Here is a 20,957-nt window from a genome sequence, read left to right on the forward strand (position 1 = left end):
CCTCGAGCCTGCCCCGCCATTCAATAAGATCATGGCTGATCTGAAGTGGATCAGTTCCACTTACCCGCCTGATCCCTATAACCCTTAATTCCCTTACCGATCAGGAATCCATCTATCCGTGATTTAAACATATTCAACGAGGTAGCCTCCACCACTTCAGTGGGCAGAGAATTCCAGAGATTCACCACCCTCTGAGAGAAGAAGTTCCTCCTCAACTCTGTCCTAAACTGACCCCCCTATATTTTGAGGCTGTGCCCTCTAGTTCTAGCTTCCTTTCTAAGTGGAAAGAATCTCTCCACCTCTACCCTATCCAGCCCCTTCATTATCTTATACGTCTCTATAAGAGCCTCAGCCTTCTAAATTCCAACGAGTACAAACCCAATCTGCTCAGTCTCTCCTCATAATCAACACCCCTCATCTCTGGTATCAACCTGGTGAACCTTCTCTGCACTCCCTCCAAGGCCAATATATCCTTCCACAAATAAGGGGACCAATACTGCACACAGTATTCCAGCTGCGGCCTCACCAATGCCCTGTACAGATGCAGCAAGACGTCTCTGCTTTTATATTCTATCCCCCTTGCGATATAGGCCAACATCCCATTTGTCTTCTTGATCACCTGTTGCACCTGCAGACTGGGTTTTTGCGTCTCATGCACAAGGACCCCCAGGTCCCTTTGCACAGTAGCATGTTGTAATTTTTTTCCATTTATGTGTGTATTAGATCATTTTGGCATCATTAATGAGCCTGGGATGCAATAGTCCAGGCCCAGTTAGCTTTTCAACCTTGCCGGTGGAGGTCCTCACTGGTTAGAATCACCAATGATCCCCACCAATGGGGACCAGATGTGATGGTCTCGCCGGTGAGACTGGAGGCCATTGAATCCCCCAGGTAGTCGGGGGCGGGGGTGGACAGAGCCCCTTGGGCAGTGCGAGCTTGGCACAGTCAGCTTGGGGCGGAGCCAGATTTTGGGGGCTGGGGAGGTGGGTAGAAAGGGCGAGAAGGGGGGGATCTCTACATCGGGGCTGGTCGCTGGAGCAGGTGATTGGGGCTGGGGCCGGTGATCGGGTGGCGGGGAGGGGGTTTGCCGATCAGGAGGCGTTGGGGTTGGTAATTGCTGGCGATAGTTATATCAAATTCAATCTTGCAACTTATATAGACTAGAAAACTTTTAAAAGCAAGTGTTGTATCTCAGGAGTTTGAAGATTGAACAGTCAACTTGCCCATTCATTATTGCAAGTATACAAGTAAATACTCAACTTTTATACCTTTTTAGAGATTTTAAATATTCTTTCTATACTGATATTTCTGAGATTAAAATTATTTTATTTTCATCTCTAGTTTGGAGCATTGTCCGGTGTGCAGATATCATGGATTGTTCCCCAATTGTGTTCTATCAACTGTCATTTCAGAACTAGAGTCATAGATTGTTTGCGGGTCAGTTTAGCTCAGTTGACTGGATAAATGGTTAGTGATGCAGACCAATGCCAATAGCATGGGTTCAATTCCTGTACTGGCTGAGGTTATTCATGAAGCCCCTGCCTTTTAACCTTGCCTGAAGTATGGTGACCTTCAGGTTAAATCACCACCAATCAGCTCTGTCCCTCAAAGAGGAGAGCAGCCTATGGTCATCTGGGACTATGGCGACTTTACCTGTCGGGTGTATTTAAGTGAGTTTCTTTTATTTCAGTGAAACATAGTGAATATTTACAACAAGCTGCACTGGAAGAATATGGGCCAGATCTGCACCTGGCTCTGAGAAGTCGCAGGGATGAACTCCTGTATCTCAGGAAATTAACCGAGTTGCTGTTCCCATACATTCTACCGCCAAAAGCCACAGAATGCAGGTACTATGCTGACATTTTATTTTCTGTTACATACTGTGGAATATGAAACATATGCTTAATGGCAAGTTTTGTTTACTAAAAGATACTGTAAACAGAATTGACTCTTTGCTACTATCTCCCTATAACAATATTTTCTGTAATATTTCAATATTCAGAAGTTTTTAATTTGAAGTTCTGACCAGGTATTTAAATAGAGTTGCTTGCTTTTGAAACTTGATTGATAACCTAAAATTTTGGGTACTTCTCCTTCGTGTCATTTTTAAAATATATTTTATTAACATTAGGACGTGGCAATTAGAACATAGAAAAACCACAGCACAAACAGGCCCTTCGGCCCACAAGTTGCGCCGGTCATGTCCCTACCTACCTACCTAGGCTTACCTATAACCCTCAATCCTATTAAGTCCCATGCACTCATCCAGAAGTCTCTTAAAAGACCCTATCGAGTTTGCCTCCACCACCACTGACGGCAGCCGATTCCACTCACCCACCACCCTCTGAGTGAAAAACTTAACCCTTACATCTCCTCTGTACCTACTCCCCACCACCTTAAACCTGTGTCCTCTCGTAGTAACCATTTCAGCCCTGGGAAAAAGCCTCCGAGAATCCACCCGATCTATACCTCTCAACATCTTGTACACCTCTGTCAGGTCACCTCTCATCCTTCGTCTCTCCAAGGAGAAAAGACCGAGCTCCCTCAACCTATCCTCATAAGGCATGCCACCCAATCCAGGCAACATCCTTGTAAATCTTCTCTGCACCCTTTCAATAATTTCTACATCCTTCCTGTATTGAGGCGACCAGAACTGAGCACAGTACTCCAAGTGGGGTCTGACGAGGGTCTTATAAAGCTGTATCATTATCTCCTGACTCCTAAACTCAATCCCTCGATTGATGAAGGCCAGCACACCATATGCCTTCTTAACCACCTCCTCTACCTGCGAGGCTGATTTAAGAGACCTATGGACCCGGACCCCAAGGTCCTTCTGATCCTCTACACTGCTAAGAGTCTTACCCATGATATTATACTCCTTCATCCCATTCGACCTGCCAAAATGTATCACTACACATTTATCCGGGTTGAAGTCCATCTGCCACTTCTCCGCCCAGTCTTGCATCCTATCTATGTCACGCTGCAGCTTCTGACATCCCTCCAAACTATCCACAACACCACCAACCTTCGTGTCATCGGCAAACTTACCAACCCATCCTCCACTTCCTCATCCAGGTCATTTATGAAAATGATGAACGGCAAGGGTCCCAGAACAGATCCTTGGGGCACTCCACTGGTGACTGACCTCCATTTTAGAAAAAGACCCAAATACAACCACTCTCTGCCTTCTGCAGGCAAGGCAATAGCCCCTTGGATCCCATGCCCTCTCACTTTCTCAAGACGTCTTGCATGGGGGACCTTATCGAACGCCTTGCTGAAGTCCATGTAAACCACATCTACCGCTTTTCCTTCGTCAACCTCAATTGAACGTTGGAAAGGAGGATTTTTTTTCGACAAAAGTTGTGCTTGAGCTTTGGGCATTGTCAATACTTTCCCAGGATGTCTAAAGACTTGATTGGCTGTTATCTCAGATGTAAATTTCTCATCCTTGTGTTCAAATCTGTTCATGGATTTGTCCCTCCTTAATCTTCTTCAGTCCCACAGCCCCTAAAACACACTTCTTCTGATTCAGACTTCTTGTGCACCCCCCTTCAACCCACTATTGTTGGCAGTGTCCTTCAGTTGTGGAATTGCAATTTTAAGGGTGTGGAATTCCTTCCCTAAAACACTTCCTTCTCCACACTATTCAAATTCTCCTGAAAGTCCATATCTTTCACCAATCTTTTGATCACATACCCCACTTCCTTCCTTTTGACTTGTTGTTCATTTCCTGATCACCTTGCAGTATCTTTTTCTACATTAGAGGTGCTATATAAATGTAAATTGTTGTAAGAAAACTGCTCAAGTGATTTGAAATGTATTGCAATGCAAGTCGAGATTATTCATTGTTCTGCACCCCACGGTTGGACTTTTGGAAGAGACTGTTGTGAGGATGCAATAGTTTATTAACTTAATCTGAAATTTGAAACAATCTGTTTGAAATTTGAAACAATCTTGTGACATGTCATTAATAAATTTAAATCCATCCACATAAATATATTGGATCAATTCACCATTTAGAAGGGTCCCAGTTAATGAGGGAAGAAGCTATAAGCTTGTATATGGATTGTGCACTTGCATATTAGTCTCGTACAGGATGTGCAGTGGGTGACGGTTTCCTCTGTTTGATGTCTAGATCTCTAGCCCTATTGATTCAAGAAATTCTGGCTGGGTCAGTGTTTCTTCCCTCTCTGGACTTCTTGGCTGATCCGGTAAATATCTTTGTTTAGACTAAACTGGTTAATTGTTTGACCAAAAGTCTTCAATAAAACGTACTTGAAAATGAATATAAATGGAGTTTGAGATATATGTTCTGCATGCAGCTGTGCTCATGACATCCAGCATGGTTCTCTTTGCCCTGATAATTCTTACTTTGAATTTTGAATTAAAATGTTTGAACTGGCTTGGGTTCCAAAATTGTAAAGTACTTGCAACTCAGAAATAGGCCATTTGGTTCAAAAGATCCTTAGCTATGTCCATGTGTTCATGTTCCACACAAGCCTTTGCCACCCTTCATCTTATTTTCATATGTTTACCTAGCTTCATTTTAATTGTATCAATGCTCATTGCCTCAGTCATTGTGGTGGTAAATTACACGTTCTTGCCACTCTTCAATAATGAACACTGCCCCGTTGACCTCAGACGGGAATTTCCAGTCTTGGAGCGTGCATAGCTAAAATCCCACCGTTAATTATTGAAGAGTGGCAAGACCGTGTAATTTACCACCGCAATGACTAACTGGTTTTCATTGGAGTAAGCCTTCTCCAGTACCTCTGTCTTTTTCCAATATAGACACCAGATTGTTCACAGTCTCACATCTAAACAAATTTCTGTTCAAATTTAATGTAACTTTGCTCTCCAGTTCTTTCTTCCAGAATTGAGCTCCAGTTTTTGCTTTTATTATGACTGTATTAACCATTACTACTTTTTCACTGGTACTGCTCTCACTTATCTCTATTGAAGCTCATTTGTCACACTTTTTTTAATGGTGAGTGATTCTTAAATTAGAATATCCAAGTATCAATAGCTTTGAGATCCAGGCAAATTAATAAGAACAGTTTTTTTTATTTATGTGTGGTCCTCCCTAAGCAGTCCCAAACACAAAAATAGTTCAAACACATTTTATGCATGGTTCCACTGTTGCCTATCCTCATGCTGCCACCAAACCTCCAATAATGGCTTGTCCTGTCTGAAAATGGGCAAGTGCCCAAGGTTCCATCTTCATCTGCTTTCTTTTCATATGGTGACATTATCTATAATTGTAGCATTGGGTGCCATATATATGCTCGTTACATCCACTTGTACCTCTCCACAGTATTGTTTCTTGTGTGCTATATTGTATGATGTTTGAATGATACAATATTTGTTCCATTTAGTTATCAGGATTTTCTTTCATGTCCCTGACTGCTCTTGCCAAATATTCCACAATAGTGATCTCTTGTTCAACCAAGAATTAAATTTCAAACTTTCATCCTGTTTACCAAGATTGTTTACTTCTGTCTTTTGCATCTCACACCTGCACCCTATATCAATCTCATAACTTCATCCCAACCCTATTTGTTACCTTCAGATTTAATTTCTCTTAACAGCCTACACACTTTTTGAAGTTCATCTTTCATAAGCTCCTATTTGACCAGTTGTTAATCTTTTCTAAACCTTCCACCTTTGCCCAATCTTCATTGTTACCCCTCTGAAGTATTATAGATTTTGTTTTACATTAAAGGGAACTGATAGATGTGTATTTGGATTTTGTAAAAGGTATTCCACAGATGCCACATAAAAAATTATTATCCAAGACAGGATAAATGAGTCACTTCTAATTGGCATACTAACTAATAGGGTGCCAAAAAGATTAGTGCAGGGCTTTACCGTTTTACAATATATATGTGTAAGTTGGGTTGTGAGGAGGAATAAAGTCTGCAAAAGACGTAGAAAGGTGAAGTGAGTGGGGAAGAAATTGGCAGATGGAGTGGGGAAGATGTAAGATTGTGCATATTGGTTAGGAAGAATAGAAAAGCAGAATATTATTTGAATGGAGAATGATTACAGAATGCTGCGGTACAAAGACATCTGGGTATCCTTGTACACGAATCACACAATGTTAGCATACAGGTACAGAAAATAATTAAGAAGCCAAATGGGAAGGTTGGCCTTGATTGCAAGGGAAATGGTGTATAAAAGTAGAGAAGTCTTGCTACAACCTTGCAGAGAATTAGTGAGACCGTACCTAGAGTATTGTGTACAGTTTTGGTTTACTAGGTTAATTCCTAGGATGAAGGGGTTGGCTTATGATGAAAGGTTGAGCCGGCTGGGCCTATACTTATTGGAGTTGGACCATAAAACATAGGAGCAGAATTAGGCCACTCGGCCCATCGAGTCTGCTCCGCCATTCGATCATGGCTGATATTTTTCTCATCCCCATTCTCCTGCCTTTTCTCCAGAACCCCTGATCCCCTTATTCAAGAATCAAAGAATTCCACAGATTCACCACTCTCTGGCTGAAGAAATTCCTCCTCATCTCTGTTTTAAAGGATCGTCCCTTTAGCCTGAGGTTTTGCCCTCTGGTTCTAGTTTTTCCTACTAGTGGAAATATCCTCTCCACGTCCACTCTATCCAGACCTTAGTTGGTGGTTGGTGCTGGTCTAAAGGGTGGTGAAAACGGCATATGGGACACTTGTCCTTGTCAATCAAGGCCTAGATTACAAAAGCAGGGAAGTCATGTTGGAGTTGTATGGAACTTTGGTGAGGCCACAGATAGAGTACTGTGTACAGTTCTGGTTGCCATGTTATTGGAAAGATGCGGTTGCACTGGAGGGGGTGCAGAGCAGATTAACCAGGATGCTGCCTGGGATGGAACATTTCAGCTTTGAAGAGAGGTTGCGCAGAGTTGGGTTGTTTCATTGGAGCGGATAAGACTGAAGGGTGACCTGATCAAGTTGTACAAGATTCTAAGAGACATGGATAGAATGGATAAGGTGCAACTGTTCCCCTTAGTTGAAGGGTCAATCACAAGGGGACATAGGTTCAAGGTGAGGGACAGGAGGTTTAGGGGGAATGTGAGGAAAATCATTTTTACCCAGAGGATGGTGAGGATCTGGAATGCACTACCTGGGGGGGTGGTAGAAGCGGGTTGCCTCATATCCTTTAAAAGATATCTGGATGAGCACTTGGCACATCATAACATTCAGAGCTATGGGCCAAGTGCTGGCAGATGGGATTAGGTGGGAGTTCAGGTGTTTCTAATGTGTCGTTGCAGACTTGATGGGCCAAAGGGCCTGTTCTGCGCTGTATGATTCTATGAATTTAGAAGAATGAGAGGTGATCTTATTGAAGCATACAAGATTGAGAGGGCTAGAAAAATAGCTGCTGAGAAGATGTTTCCCCTCATGGGGAATCTGGAACTGGGGCCACACTTTCAGAATAAGATGTCTTTCATTTAAGATGGAGATGTGGGGAAATTTATTTGCGGATAGTGGAATTCTGTATCAGAGAGAGCAGTGGCGGCTGTGTAATTGAATATATGTAAGGCTGCGTTGGACAGACTTTTAATATGCAAGGGGGTCATGGGTTATGGTAGACAGGAAAGTAGAGCTAAGGCTTCGATAAGATCAGCCAGATTTTACTGAATGGCAGAGAAGGCTTGAAGGGCCACATGGCCTATTCCTATTCCTTATGCTTTCTATTCTATTAATGCAACCTTGTGTTTTCTTGTATTGGTGAAAGTGGGGTAAAGTTTCTTTACTTTCCAACACTTCATTGCCTTGTTTCCTTCACCTTCCATCTTGTCAATTATTCACATGGAGAATGAAACAGAAGTTAGAAGTGAGAGCAAAATGTCATATTCCTTCTGACATAATTCTATTTACCAAACATATTAACTATATTAACAGAGAGCCTTCTCTCTGCCTTGTGCCTCTCTTGCTTGGAGCTTGATGACCAGTGCATTCTGCACTTTACTGTCTGTATTGGTGAATTGTATCACCACCTAATGTTATATCTGTCCATTCCATCATGTCATTCAGTCTTTGTCACTTGATCTTTGACCTACAGCCCTATCCATTTTCCATCTTTTTCCCAAACGATCATCTCACTTTTCAAAATGTAAACAGCTCCCATTCCTCAGGTATTTTCTGCTCCCTTTTAAAACTGTCATTTATCATTCACATCCTCAAATTATGATCTTTTCATTATTTCTCTTTTGTTGTATTATCTCACGTGCTTCCTTGCTAACCATTTTGTTCATGCCTCTGTTGCACGAGAACTCTATCCTCTCTGCTCCTCCACTTGAGTGTTCAAGAGACAAATTCCATGTCCATTTATTGTTTTGACCGGTAGCATCTCATCAGTCTGCATAGTACCATAAAATAAAACTGAAACTGCTGGAAACATTCAGCAAGTCAGGCAGCATGAATGCAGAGAGAAATAGTTGATGCTTCAGGTTATCAAAACATTATGGTAGCAGTTTAATTGCATTGTTCCACAGGAACTCCTTCATAGTTAAATGTCTCCTTCACAATCATGTTTCTCAATTTAACTTCATTTTTGTCTCATTTTGCACTAAAATTGGCAATTTTCTGTACTTTACAATTTCCATCTGAACTGAGGTCAGTTTGTGGGAGATCCTTGTTGTTATTGACTTGAACCTAAAAGTTTCCTGTGTTGTTTCTTTAATAATTTTCAAAAATAATATCTAGATGACAGTTAATGTTAAATTTAAACCTTGAGAGTCCATTCTCTGATTAATTATATTCCAGTGTAATAAACTCTCAGGTACTTGATTATGGATGTACAAATGCTGTTCCCTTTTTTTTTAAAGGACACTGTGAATCATTTGTTACTGATTTTTATAGACGATAGTCCAGTGAGTATTACAAATCTTTTTATAATTCTTCCCCAGGGAAAGGTTGACTCAAAATCATGTAGGGTTTGGTATTCTACCTACTTTCAACACAATCAGCCAACCACCACATGGTGGCACAGTGGTCAGCACTGCTGCCTCACAGCATCAAGGACCCGGGTTCGATTCATGGTGTGGGTCACTGTGTGTGCGGAGTCTGCACTTTCTCCCCGTGTCTGTGTGGGTTTCCTCCGAGTGCTCCGGTTTCTTCCCACAGTCTGAAAGACATTCTGGTTAGGTGCATTGGTCATCTCCCTCAGTGTACTCAGACAGGTGCTGGAGTATGGTGACTAGGGGGTTTTCACAGTAATTTCATTGCAGTATTAATATAACCCTACTTGTGACACTAATAAATAAACTTAAACTTAAAAATCAATATAAGGAGCTTATCCTACTGTTGGCACCACCTGGGATTCCTACTGAAGATGGAGCAGCCATTATGGTTATTGTACTTGGGCAGCGGTACGCTTCTATCAGCTGAACATAAATTGTGACTGTTTTGTATTAACATTTGGGCTTTCCTAGTTGTGTCTGGAGCTGATGCTAGCAGAACTGCATCATCTCAATAACATGGATGTATATTAATTAACCTCGATCTCAAGCTCAGACTCCTAAGGTTCTCCATAGGGAATATTTTACCCAGAGAGTGGTCAAAATGTGGAAAATGCTACCAGAGGAGTGGTTGAAACAAATACTATAAATTTAATTTAAAGTAAAGTTAGCTACTGTTATGGACAAAGGAGAGACGGGCTTATGCTTATTTCCCCATACCACCTGTCTGTAAGCAAAAGGTGTTTTGAATTTTTAACGTATGTGGTGACATGTTTTCCAAACATGTTCACATGCACCGCACACATGCACATTAAGGGAAAAGAAAATAAGTTTTACAACTATGAATCGTCACAATACAAGGACTACAGAAACGGATATTAGTTCACAAGTCCAGAGTCCAAGGGGGAGTTCTTTCACATAAGATCAGCTGGCTGAAGAACTAAGTTACAGAGCTGCTACTGCAGATGAAGTAGGCAGACAAAGATTGGGTCAGTTCTGCAGGCAATCATAGGAAATATTCCAGCAGAGACGGGATTTGAGTTCTGCCTGGAGTTCCGTTTCTTCGGGGTTCACCAAAGAGCAAAGAACAATACAGCACAGGAACAGGCCCTTCGGCCCTCCAAGCCTGCACCGCTCATGTGCCCAACTAGACCATTCGTTTGTATCCCTCTATTCCCAGTCTGTTCATGTGGCTATCTAGATAAGTCTTAAATGATCCCAGCGTGTCTGCCTCAATCACCAGTTGGATTTTAAACAGCAAACTGCCTATGAAGCCCAAAAATTAGAATTGTCCAAAAGGCCAGAGGCTTGGGTTATGTGACTCAGCCCATTAATGGTTTATTTCAGCAGATTAATTAGATTCTGTGCTTCTGGCCAGACCTTTGGTCATATGACTTGTAACAGTCATAATTTTTGGTTCAGCAGAAGTCTAAAGAATAAAGTTCTGGATTTCTTCTCATGTCATTGGGACCTAACAATATGCATATGAGGGTGAAAGAGAGAGGATTATGCTGATAAAGTTGGACGAGGAAAAGCAGACAGAGGCTCGTGGGGAATGTTGAATGGCCTGTTTATGTACGGTGTATTCTATATAAATCATGTAAAAATTGAATCTGTATTGGTTTTGATTAATCAGATAAAATATGCTTCTGTTATTAGCCGGAACCAGCGACTGAGCCCCCCTCTCCCTTGGTTCCCTTTCTGCAGAAATATGCTGATGCAAGAAATAAAGCCCAATCGGTAGGAATGTAATTTTTTCCCTTGGATAATATGTTCTTGCATTTCTGCTGGCTTATTCAGTTTGCTGTTTTCTGCTTGTAAAGTTAAGGACCTACTGTCATTTAAATGAAGCATTTGTACTAGGAACTTTTCTAGTTACCCCCACCTTATCCCCCTCTCCTGAAGGCTTATTCGTTGCCTTTTGATACTTCACTGATGTAGCCACCTTCACCTCTTAGCTCAGGCAATTTTACAAACATTTCAACCAATAATAAGCTTAATCTTCCCCTCAGCTGATATCCAAGGACATATTTTCTATCAAGAATCATCAGTAATTAAATAGATTATTTTCCTTCCACTCTGCTAATTATAATCTCCTCTGAGATCAACTAGCTCAAATTAAGCTGGGTATTGTTCTTGGAATCTCTTTGTCCTATGTGACTTCATGTTGAAGATCTAAAATGGTGCAGTGAAACACTTGTATCTACATATAAAATTATACAATCCTTCAAGACACAATCTGTTATAACACCATTGAATCCCCAAGCACACTTGGCATGAAATTGCTTCTGCCTGTTCTGAGGTGCTGCTGAAGGCCAAGGCTTTAATTTATGCGAAATATTCTTTTACCAAATGCATGTAAAGTCTCAGCATATGTTTGTGGCTCCTAAACTACGGATGGTTGTACTTTGAACGAGCAAAATCAATAATATTGGACTGCAGCATATTGCAACCTGGATAATTCTGCCCAAATTTCATCTATATGGCACATATATTGCATTATCAAATCTAATGGAAAATGTGGTGACAAAAGATGATGTATAGCAAATTCAGCCATAAAGGAGTAATTTGTGATGGCAATTTTGAATGGCCATACTTGATCAGCATAGTAGTACAACAAAAATTGTCTTGTTAAAAGTATAATTGAAAATCATCGAACGACAAATGAGTTTTGGAACAAATTTATCTTGAGTTATTAGTGTCATCTCATCACATCTGGTTAATTGTATATAAAGGGTAAGCTATTTGACAGAGTTTGCCATCTGTGCTGCCTGCCAAGGCCTGGTGCATCAAAAATAAAATGGCTGCAAACATTAAATATATATATATATATATATATACATGAAGCATGATAACGTGCATTATGCAGTTTGAATGGAAGATCTTTTAGGGACACAAAAATGTTTGGGTTTGAGAATCTTGTCTCGGTTTTAGTTTTTAAATAACACAAACCACATGAATTTTAAATTTTTACTTTGGTTTATAAAGCAATATGATCTGTAATGTATTAGATTTGAGGATTAAACTATTGCTGTTCGCATTTCAAGTGTTTTTGAAACCCATGTACGTTGCTACTATTGACTTTTGTTCAAATGCTTAGCAACAATGCTTAGCAACAATGCTTAACAAATACTGAGCACTTGCTTTTTATTTAACTGACCAATCTAGGCCCTAAAACTTGAGTTAAAGGAGATAAGAGAGCAACAGGATCTGCTCTTCTGGTTCATGAACTTCTTGAAGCAAGAGGGTGCAGTGCATGTGCTGCAATTCTGTTTCACTGTAGGTAAGGAACAAGCATTTGAGAAAAGTTTAAACTTGGTAATTACTCTTAAAGGCTAAAGTGTCTTGCCCATTAATCCCAAACATGTTTGATTTGCAAACTTTACTATTTACTTTTTACAAACTTTTTACAAACTTTCCTGTGTGCAAATCCCGGTTCCAGTCTACACCACCGTTACAAATACCGTGGGTGGCCCCATGGTACAGTGGTTAGCACTGGTCACAGTGCCAGTGACCTGGATTCAATTCTGGTCTTAGGTCACTGTCTGTGTGAAGTTTGCATATTCTCCCTGTGTCTGCGTGGGTTTCCTCCCACAGTCTAAAGATGTGCGGGTTAGGTGGATTGGCCATGCTATATTAACCTGCAGTGTCAGGGGGACGTGGATTATTAGGGTAAATATATTGGGTTATGGGAATCGGGCCTTGGTGGGATTGTTGTCGGTGCAGGCTCGATGGGTTGAATGGCCTCTTCCTGCTCTGTAGGGATTCTATGATTTTGTGAAATTATTTGAATACCGGTGGGATTCTTAAATTTACGCTAATTTTGACTAATAACCAACAGTTATGTGTGATGGCGATTAGATCTGTTTCTTTATTAAATGGCTAATTTGTTCAATATACTAGTGACGTTGGACTTTGGTGCATATCACATTTAGATTTATGCACTTATATGCATTAGAGCCTATAATAGAATAATTCTGTTATTATGAAGCAGGTTCATAATTTGCCCTTATTAAAGTGCAAAAACGGTAAGAAAAACAATTGAAGTATCTTAAATGATTTAAATTCATTCCAGTTGTGTAAATATTTTAACCAACTCTGACATAAATGTCATTTAATGTGGCATAAGCATTGTGCTCAAGGTTATAGATAGATTTTCAAATGTCGGATCTCTGCTGCCACTTTCCTTTAGGAAAAAACAAGAGAAAAGGCATGCACTCAGGTTCATTGTTGATGCCATCTTTCCCACTTAGCTCTTTTGATGCACTGTACACACTTGATGCACCATTATTCACACATGAAACAGGATGGACTGCCACAAAGCAGCTGATTGGAATGCCAGACATGAATGAGGTCGCCTTTTGATTTTGATGTGCAGAATCCAACCAAGGATTACATACATGTTCAGTGTTCATCCACAATGTCCTGTCCTATGTGAAATTTTGAAAGAATTGCCAATGTATTTACACCTGCAACATTTTCTGTTGACAGAGGAATTCAATGACCGGATTTTGCGACCAGAGTTGACTGATGAAGAGAAGCAAACTCTTCATGAAGAAGTGAAGAAAATTTATGAGACCTACTGTCTTGATGAGAGCATCGATAAAATCAAATTTGATCCCTTTATTGTAGAAGAGATACAACAGGGTAAGTTTGCCGCTATGAATAGTCATTTGGTCATACAGAACTTGAGTATTGTGGAAAAATTATCAAAACTTTTTGTCTTACACTCATCAGGGCACGTCACAAGAATACCAGTATAAGGGAAAACAATTTATACTATATGAGAACAGAATGCTGATTGGTTGACAAGTGGACTCTGAATGGTAGAGGTTCTGCCATGGAGAATGCGCCAGTTGATGGTGACTGACAGAAACTGTCAACATTGTTTGAAATTTAAACTTTGCAGCCTAATCCCGATTGGTCAAGGCATTGCCCTGGAGAATAAATCAGCGAATAGCTGTCACTTATTTTGTTAGCTGAAACAGACGTAGTGAATGTACATGTTCTTTGCAAAGGACAGGGCCCCGTGTATTAATATATGTAGCTTCCAGTACATGCAAATGTGCCAGGGTGAGAGTCCAACTGACAATCTTAAGTTGGTTATCACCATAGTTCTTAGCACATTGAGGATTGTTTAGCAAATGGTGGCCAATCGTGAAATCACATCTAATGTTCGACACTGTTTTGCAAACACAGGCTAGTTGGGTATGGTCTGTACTTTGCCCATTGTGAACAGCAGCTGGGACATGCTGTTGGATATGTTCTGCCAGTCTTTGGGATGTACAGTCTACATACCTGGCATCACATAGCCACTGTAATTCAAAAATCACATTACTCGTTTGTGTGATAGGCAGAACATCTTTTTGGCTTGATGGTAGAATCCTGTTAGTGGTGAATACCACTCGTGTTACCGCTGCGTGGTAGCCAATATGAAGATTGTCTCGGATCCTGAATGATGATGTGTTGAGATCATTTTTTCTTACCTATGTGTGATGGTGTTGCTCTTAATCATTTAAGCAGAACCTCAAAGTGCTTTTCTGGTGAAGGAGTAAATTGCTTTTAACTTGAACATAAGAACATAAGAAATAGGAGCAGGAGTAGGCCATCTAGCCCCTCAAGCCTGCCCCGCCATTCAATAAGATCATGGCTGATCTGAAGTGGATCAGTTCCACTTACCCGCCTGATCCCCATAACTCCTAATTCCCTTACCGATCAGGAATCCATCTATCCGTGATTTAAACATATTCAACGAGGTAGCCTCCACCACTTCAGTGGGCAGAGAATTCCAGAGATTCACCACCCTCTGAGAGAAGAAGTTCCTCCTCAACTCTGTCCTAAACTGACCCCCCTTTATTTTGAGGCTGTGCCCTCTAGTTCTAGCTTCCTTTCTAAGTGGAAAGAATCTCTCCACCTCTACCCTATCCAGCCCCTTCATTATCTTATAGGTCTCTATAAGATCCCCCCTCAGCCTTCTAAATTCCAACGAGTACAAACCCAATCTGCTCAGTCTCTCCTCATAATCAACACCCCTCATCTCCGGTATCAACCTGGTGAACCTTCTCTGCACTCCCTCCAAGGCCAATATATCCTTTCGCAAATAAGGGGACCAATACTGCACACAGTATTCCAGCTGCGGCCTCACCAATGCCCTGTACAGATGCAGCAAGACATCTCTGCTTTTATATTCTATCCCCCTTGCGACATAGGTCAACATCCCATTTGCCTTCTTGATCACCTGTTGCACCTGCAGACTGGGTTTTTGTGTCTCGTGCACAAGGACCCCCAGGTCCCTTTGCACAGTAGCATGTTGTAATTTTTTTCCATTTAGATAATAATCCAATTTGCTATTATTTCCTCCAAAGTGAAATAACCTCACGTTTGTCAACGTTATACTCCATCTGCCAGATCCTCGCCCACTCACTCAGCCAAGATACTCCAAATGCAGTTCAATCTTTCGTTTCTTGCAAATTCAAAGAAATACCCAACTCACTTTAAGCTATGTTGCTTGTAGTAATGCTCTCCATTTAGAATCTATCTTTGTCTTTTTTGATTTTGTAGTCTCCGATATCCAAATACTGACCCTGCTGCAAATACAGATGCAAGCGTACTTGTTTTGAAGCGACCTGGATGCAAATTGCAACCAGTATCTAAAATAGAACATGTCCAAAAAATGCTGTCTATAGCTGCACAGTTTTATGTTTGAATTCTAATTCGGCTTAGTAATGTTTAGCATTCCTACCAGATGTATTCAGTGAGTGGATGGTACATGATCATTGTGGGTAAAGGTCATTTAGATCCTTTTAGTTCATCTAGACAAGGAGTACCCCAAAGGTTCCACAAACCAGGCCATTGCAGCAGATCGTTTTTTAAATGATTCCATCGTCGTCTTCTCCATACTATACCTGAGAGTCCATTAAACATGTTACTCACTCTGCACATGAAGAGGTTGCTCCTGATATTGGTATTAAGTTTACCATAATCATTAACAGTCCCCTGCCTAACTTCTAATTTAGGTTAGGATTAATTAAGATTCTGGGTTAACCTTTCTGCATTGCATACTACCTTGTATACCACTTAATATCACTTCTAGTGTTACCTTTCAAAGCTGAAAAAGCTTTCATCTTTCCTGCCAACTTGGACTTCTTAAGCCAGGAGATTAATCTCATTTTACAGTGTTCTATATAGCTATAAAGTTAATTGTTCTGCTGGCTTTATTGTTCTTTATACTGCATACTGTGTGCAGTATTGGTCCCCTTATTTGCGGAAGGATATATTGGCCTTGGAGGGAGTGCAGAGAAGGTTCACCAGGTTGATACCAGAGATGAGGGGTGTTGATTATGAGGAGAGACTGAGCAGATTGGATTTGTACTCGTTGGAATTTAGAAGGCTGAGGGGGGATCTTATAGAGACCTATAAGATAATGAAGGGGCTGGATAGGGTAGTGGAGGAGAGATTCTTTCCACTTAGAAAGGAAGCTAGAACTGGAGGGCACAGCCTCAAAATAAAGGGGGGTCAGTTTAGGACAGAGTTGAGGAGGAACTTCTTCTCTCAGAGGGTGGTGAATCTCTGGAATTCTCTGCCCACTGAAGTGGTGGAGGCTGCCTCGTTGAATATGTTTAAATCACGGATAGATGGATTCCTGATCGGTAAGGGAATTAAGGGTTATAGGGATCAGGCGGGTAAGTGGAACTGATCCACTTCAGATCAGCCATGATCTTATTGAATGGCGGGGCAGGCTTGAGGGGCTAGATGGCCTACTCCTGCTCCTATTTCTTATGTTCTTATGTTCTTATTGATTGGACATTTGAACTTGGGCCTATCAATGTCCCCAAATCTTTAACTCTCTTGGCTATTTCAGTATCATTCAGGGAATACGTGTATTATCTGTTTTTCCTTCCTTTGTGTAATTGTTTAATGGCCATTAAATTTCTGCCAGTGTTCTGATCTTTATATATTGATTTTTCTCCAATTCCATTCTGCTCTGTTTGTTGTTCTCTGCAAATTTGCTTTTTTGTTTAAAGCAATTGATGTAAATTAGAAACAGTAGGGTTCCCCAAGCTGATTGCTGGAGATCTCGCTCAACACTTGCTCTTCTCTTAGCTGACATTGCTCCCGAATACGTACCAAATGTTTTCTCCCCTTCAGTCTACTTCCAGTTCATACCCAAGATTTACCCTGTATCTCCATAACTTTAATAGTCTATTGTGTGGAACTTACAAATGCCTTTTAGAAATTGAGACATGTTCATTAATATTCATGGAGAGACTGTATCTGCATTGAACATTCAAAATTGAGAGATTGCCGACACTACAACTGTGAAGCTCTGTAATGGATTTTCTAAACTAGTTGCAGATTTCAAATGTGTTAACCCAGAAGACAGTTTTGTGAGTTATATGCCATTGAATTGAAACTGAAGAATTGACCTCAGTTAAGTGTCTATGTTTTTAATAGTCATCATACCTTTATGGGTTATGAAAGGCCTGAACGAAAAAGAGATGAAATTTAGTTTGCAGTAATGGAAATATCTACTTTCAACCAATAAGGGACTTGTCGGCATCTTAATTAATGACTTTTACCATCTCTGAGGCCTAGATAGAGGTTGAGATATTTTTTCATTCTGGAATTGAACAACTAATGGGTTGCACTAAAGTAGTGCGTGATCTATAGTTCCTGCACTTGAGTGCACAGATTCTTATCACTGAAATATTTATTTGCAGACTGTTACATTCATAATCTTGTGAAGGTGTGAAACTATAACCCAGTTGTATAATTTAATTCATGGGCTGTATCTTGACTTTGCAGTTGCAGAAGGATCCTATACAGATGTAGTGAAACTTCAGACTATGCGCTGTTTGTTTGAAGCTTATGAACATGTCATGAATCTGCTTGAAACAGTTTTTACACCTATGTTTTGCCACAGTGATGAGGTAAGGAATCTTAGTTGCTTCCCTCTTTCTGCTTTGCATCTTTTTTACCCTGTTACTGAGATTTGAAGTAAATGGATTTGAATGAGAATTCTGAATGGTGTAACACCCTTTCCCTTTCACAAGGTGTTGCTCATGTCTTGGTATTTCCACCCTTCCTCTCTCTGTCGGGTCACCATTCACTTGAAGTACTTGGTGTTCTGACACAAGATTTCTGTTGTCACTTTTAGAATCAAACTTAGATCAGTGAAGTAATAAAATTCCATTTGGACAAATTCATGATTACACAATACATGGCACAGAAACAGGCCATTTAGTTCAACCAGTTCCAGCTGGTGTTTATGTTCTACTGAATCTTTCCTCTTCTAAATCCACCATCATAACCATCTAATCTAATCTCTTCTCTCTCATATACTTGCCTAGTTTCCTCTTAGAAGCATTTATACTTTTTTGTTTCAACAGAAGGGGAGGTGATGGTGTAATGGTATTAGACTAGTGATCCAGAAACTCATGGTAATAGCTTGGGGACCCGGGTTTGAATTCCACCAGATGGTGGAATTGAATTCAATAAAAGAAATCTGAAGTTAAAAGTCTAATGATGACCATAAAACTATTGTTGTTTGTCATAGAAACCCATCTAGTTCACTAATGTCCTTTAGGGAAGTAAATCTGCTGTCCTCATCTGTGTGTGATCCACAGCAATGTGGTTGAATCAAGTGTAAATAAGGAAAGAAACTAGACAGACAGACCACCCAGATAATGACCAGTTTGGCTCTGACCAAAGTTCTCTTTATTAACATCTGGGGGCTTGTGCCAAAATTGGGAGAGCCATCTCACAGAAATGGTCATACTCAGAGAACCAGACACCACCATCGCCATCCCAGGACAGACCCGGCAGAGGTGACAGCACAGTGGTATGCAGTCGGGAGGGAGTTGCCCTGAGAGTCCACAACATCAACTCCAGATCCCATGAAGTCTCACTTGGAGGAAGAAGTGAAGGTGAGAAAGGCACAGAATGTACTCTGGCTGGAGACTTCAATGTCCATCACCAAGACAGGCTCGGTAGTACCACAATGGACTGAGCTAGCTGAGTCCTAAAACGCACAGTTGTTAGACTGGGTCTGTAGCCAGCAAGGCCCATGTCCCACCAAGGTAACAAATTCCACATTTGTACCACTCTTTGGGGTGATGAACTTTCTTCAGAATTCCCTATTAGGTTTCTTGGTGAGATCCCTTTGTTCCTCTATCCATCTAGACTTGCACCTTTCAAGTAATAAATGACCTTCCTACCAAATGGTGCTACGTCACTTTACCTATGTTGAGCTTCATTTGCCAATTATTTGCCCATTCTTCAAAATTATTAATGTCCTCCAGTAATTTGTTGCATTGCTCCTCCGAATTGATTATTCCTCCACTCCCTCGTCCCACCTCTAATTTGATGATGTCCACAAATTTAGAAACTGTTTGTGATTCCAAAGCCCAGATTAACGCAAGTTATGAACAGTAGGAATCTCAGCACTGATCCTCAGGAAACACCATTTCCCATCTCCTACCACTCTGAATGTCACCCTGTCATTTCCAAGACTCTTTCTTTGTCTTGAAGTCAGTGTAGACCGAGTGGTCACATGGTGACATCATGACCTGGCTACAAAAATGGTCATGTCGGGAGGACGGGAATTGTCCCCAGAGCAGAGTACAAGAATGGAGTAGCTGCTCAGCTAGTGAATAAAGTATAGTTTGTTACATGTCTTTGTTATCACTGTTTGGGAATGCAGCACTTCTACAGCCAGCAAGAAATCCATCCTGCCACTTGTCTCCTGACTCCATGTTCTCTGAACTTATTCATTGGTTTAATATGGGACAATGTCTCTAAGGTTTCCTGAAAATCCAGATAAATTACATCTACTGCATTACCATTGTCTACTCTCAGTCTTAGCTTTTATGATATTTTCTCATTAGTGTTCTTAGTAGTATAAATAGATGTTCAAGATGGAACAATGAAATGTCGGCTCCTTCCCCAATCTGTATTCTCAGTGAATGGTGAAATCGTGAATGTGCAGTGACCTCTAGTGGTTACAAGTCTACAGCCTGTATCAGCCCCAAATAGTGTGTTTCCAGTTGCTGATGCTTGCTGTACACATTTTTAAAAGATTGGCAGTATACCCATGGCTTCATTTGATATTGAAGGTGCTAGAGACACTCTGTACATAAATGCTGAAGTGTGTTTTGGTATTAAGGGACAATGGTGCTCCAAGAATGATGCAACACAGTAGGAAACCATTCATCCCACCTTGCCTTTACTACACACGGCAATGAATTTGTCCAGATTTCAGCTTTGACATTTTGCTGATTTTCAACTAGATTTTGAACCTAGTATCAGATTCATGGAATTTCTACAGTACAGAAGGAGGCCATCCCATCAAGGCCCTGTTCCCGTAACCCCACACATTTACCCTGTTAATCCCTCTGACAGGGTCAATTTAATCATAGAATCATAGAAACCCTACAGTGCAGAAGGAGGCCATTCGGCCCATTGAGTCTGCACCAACCACAATCCCACCCAGGCCCTACCCCCCCCGCATATTTACCCGCTAATCCCTCTAACCTACACATCTCAGGACTCTAAGGGGCAATTTTTAACCTGGCCAATCAACCTAACCCGCACATCTTTGGACTGTGGGAGTAAACCGGAGCACCCGGAGGAAACCCACGCAGACACGAGGGGAATGTGCAAACTCCACACAGACAGACAATTTAGCATGGCCAATCAACCTAACCTAAAATCATAGAAATCATAGAAACCCTACAGTGCAGAAGGAGGCCATTCGGCCCATCGAGTCTGCACCGACCACAATCCCACCCAGGCCCTACCCCCACATATTTACCTGCTAATCCCTCTAACCTACGCATCTCAGGACTCTAAGGGGCAATTTTTAACCTGGCCAATCAACCTAACCCGCACATCTTTGGACTGTGGGAGGAAACCGGAGCACCCGGAGGAAACCCACGCAGACACGAGGAGAATGTGCAAACTCCACACAGACTGCACATTTTTGGAGTGTGGGAGGAAACCAGAGGAAACC

At 41.1% G+C, this 20,957-nt stretch overlaps 1 protein-coding gene across 7 annotated transcripts in view; it reads left to right on the forward strand.

The window, feature by feature from the left end:
* snx14 (sorting nexin 14) overlaps positions 1-20,957 on the forward strand; it is a 175,243-nt gene that overhangs the window by 62,209 nt on the left and 92,077 nt on the right. For 6 of the 7 annotated variants that reach the window (XM_078230055.1, XM_078230061.1, XM_078230059.1 and 3 more), the window contains exons 8-14: positions 1,691-1,847; positions 4,136-4,211; positions 8,816-8,860; positions 10,607-10,687; positions 12,116-12,230; positions 13,439-13,594; positions 17,753-17,877. In XM_078230055.1, coding sequence (XP_078086181.1) covers positions 1,691-1,847; positions 4,136-4,211; positions 8,816-8,860; positions 10,607-10,687; positions 12,116-12,230; positions 13,439-13,594; positions 17,753-17,877 — 755 coding nt within the window. The remainder of the gene's footprint in view (positions 1-1,690; positions 1,848-4,135; positions 4,212-8,815; positions 8,861-10,606; positions 10,688-12,115; positions 12,231-13,438; positions 13,595-17,752; positions 17,878-20,957) is intronic. The other variant, XM_078230063.1, reaches the window with a different exon arrangement.

The sequence above is a fragment of the Mustelus asterias genome, chromosome 15, assembly GCF_964213995.1.
Source record: "Mustelus asterias chromosome 15, sMusAst1.hap1.1, whole genome shotgun sequence".
Classification (NCBI taxonomy): Eukaryota; Metazoa; Chordata; class Chondrichthyes; order Carcharhiniformes; family Triakidae; genus Mustelus; species Mustelus asterias.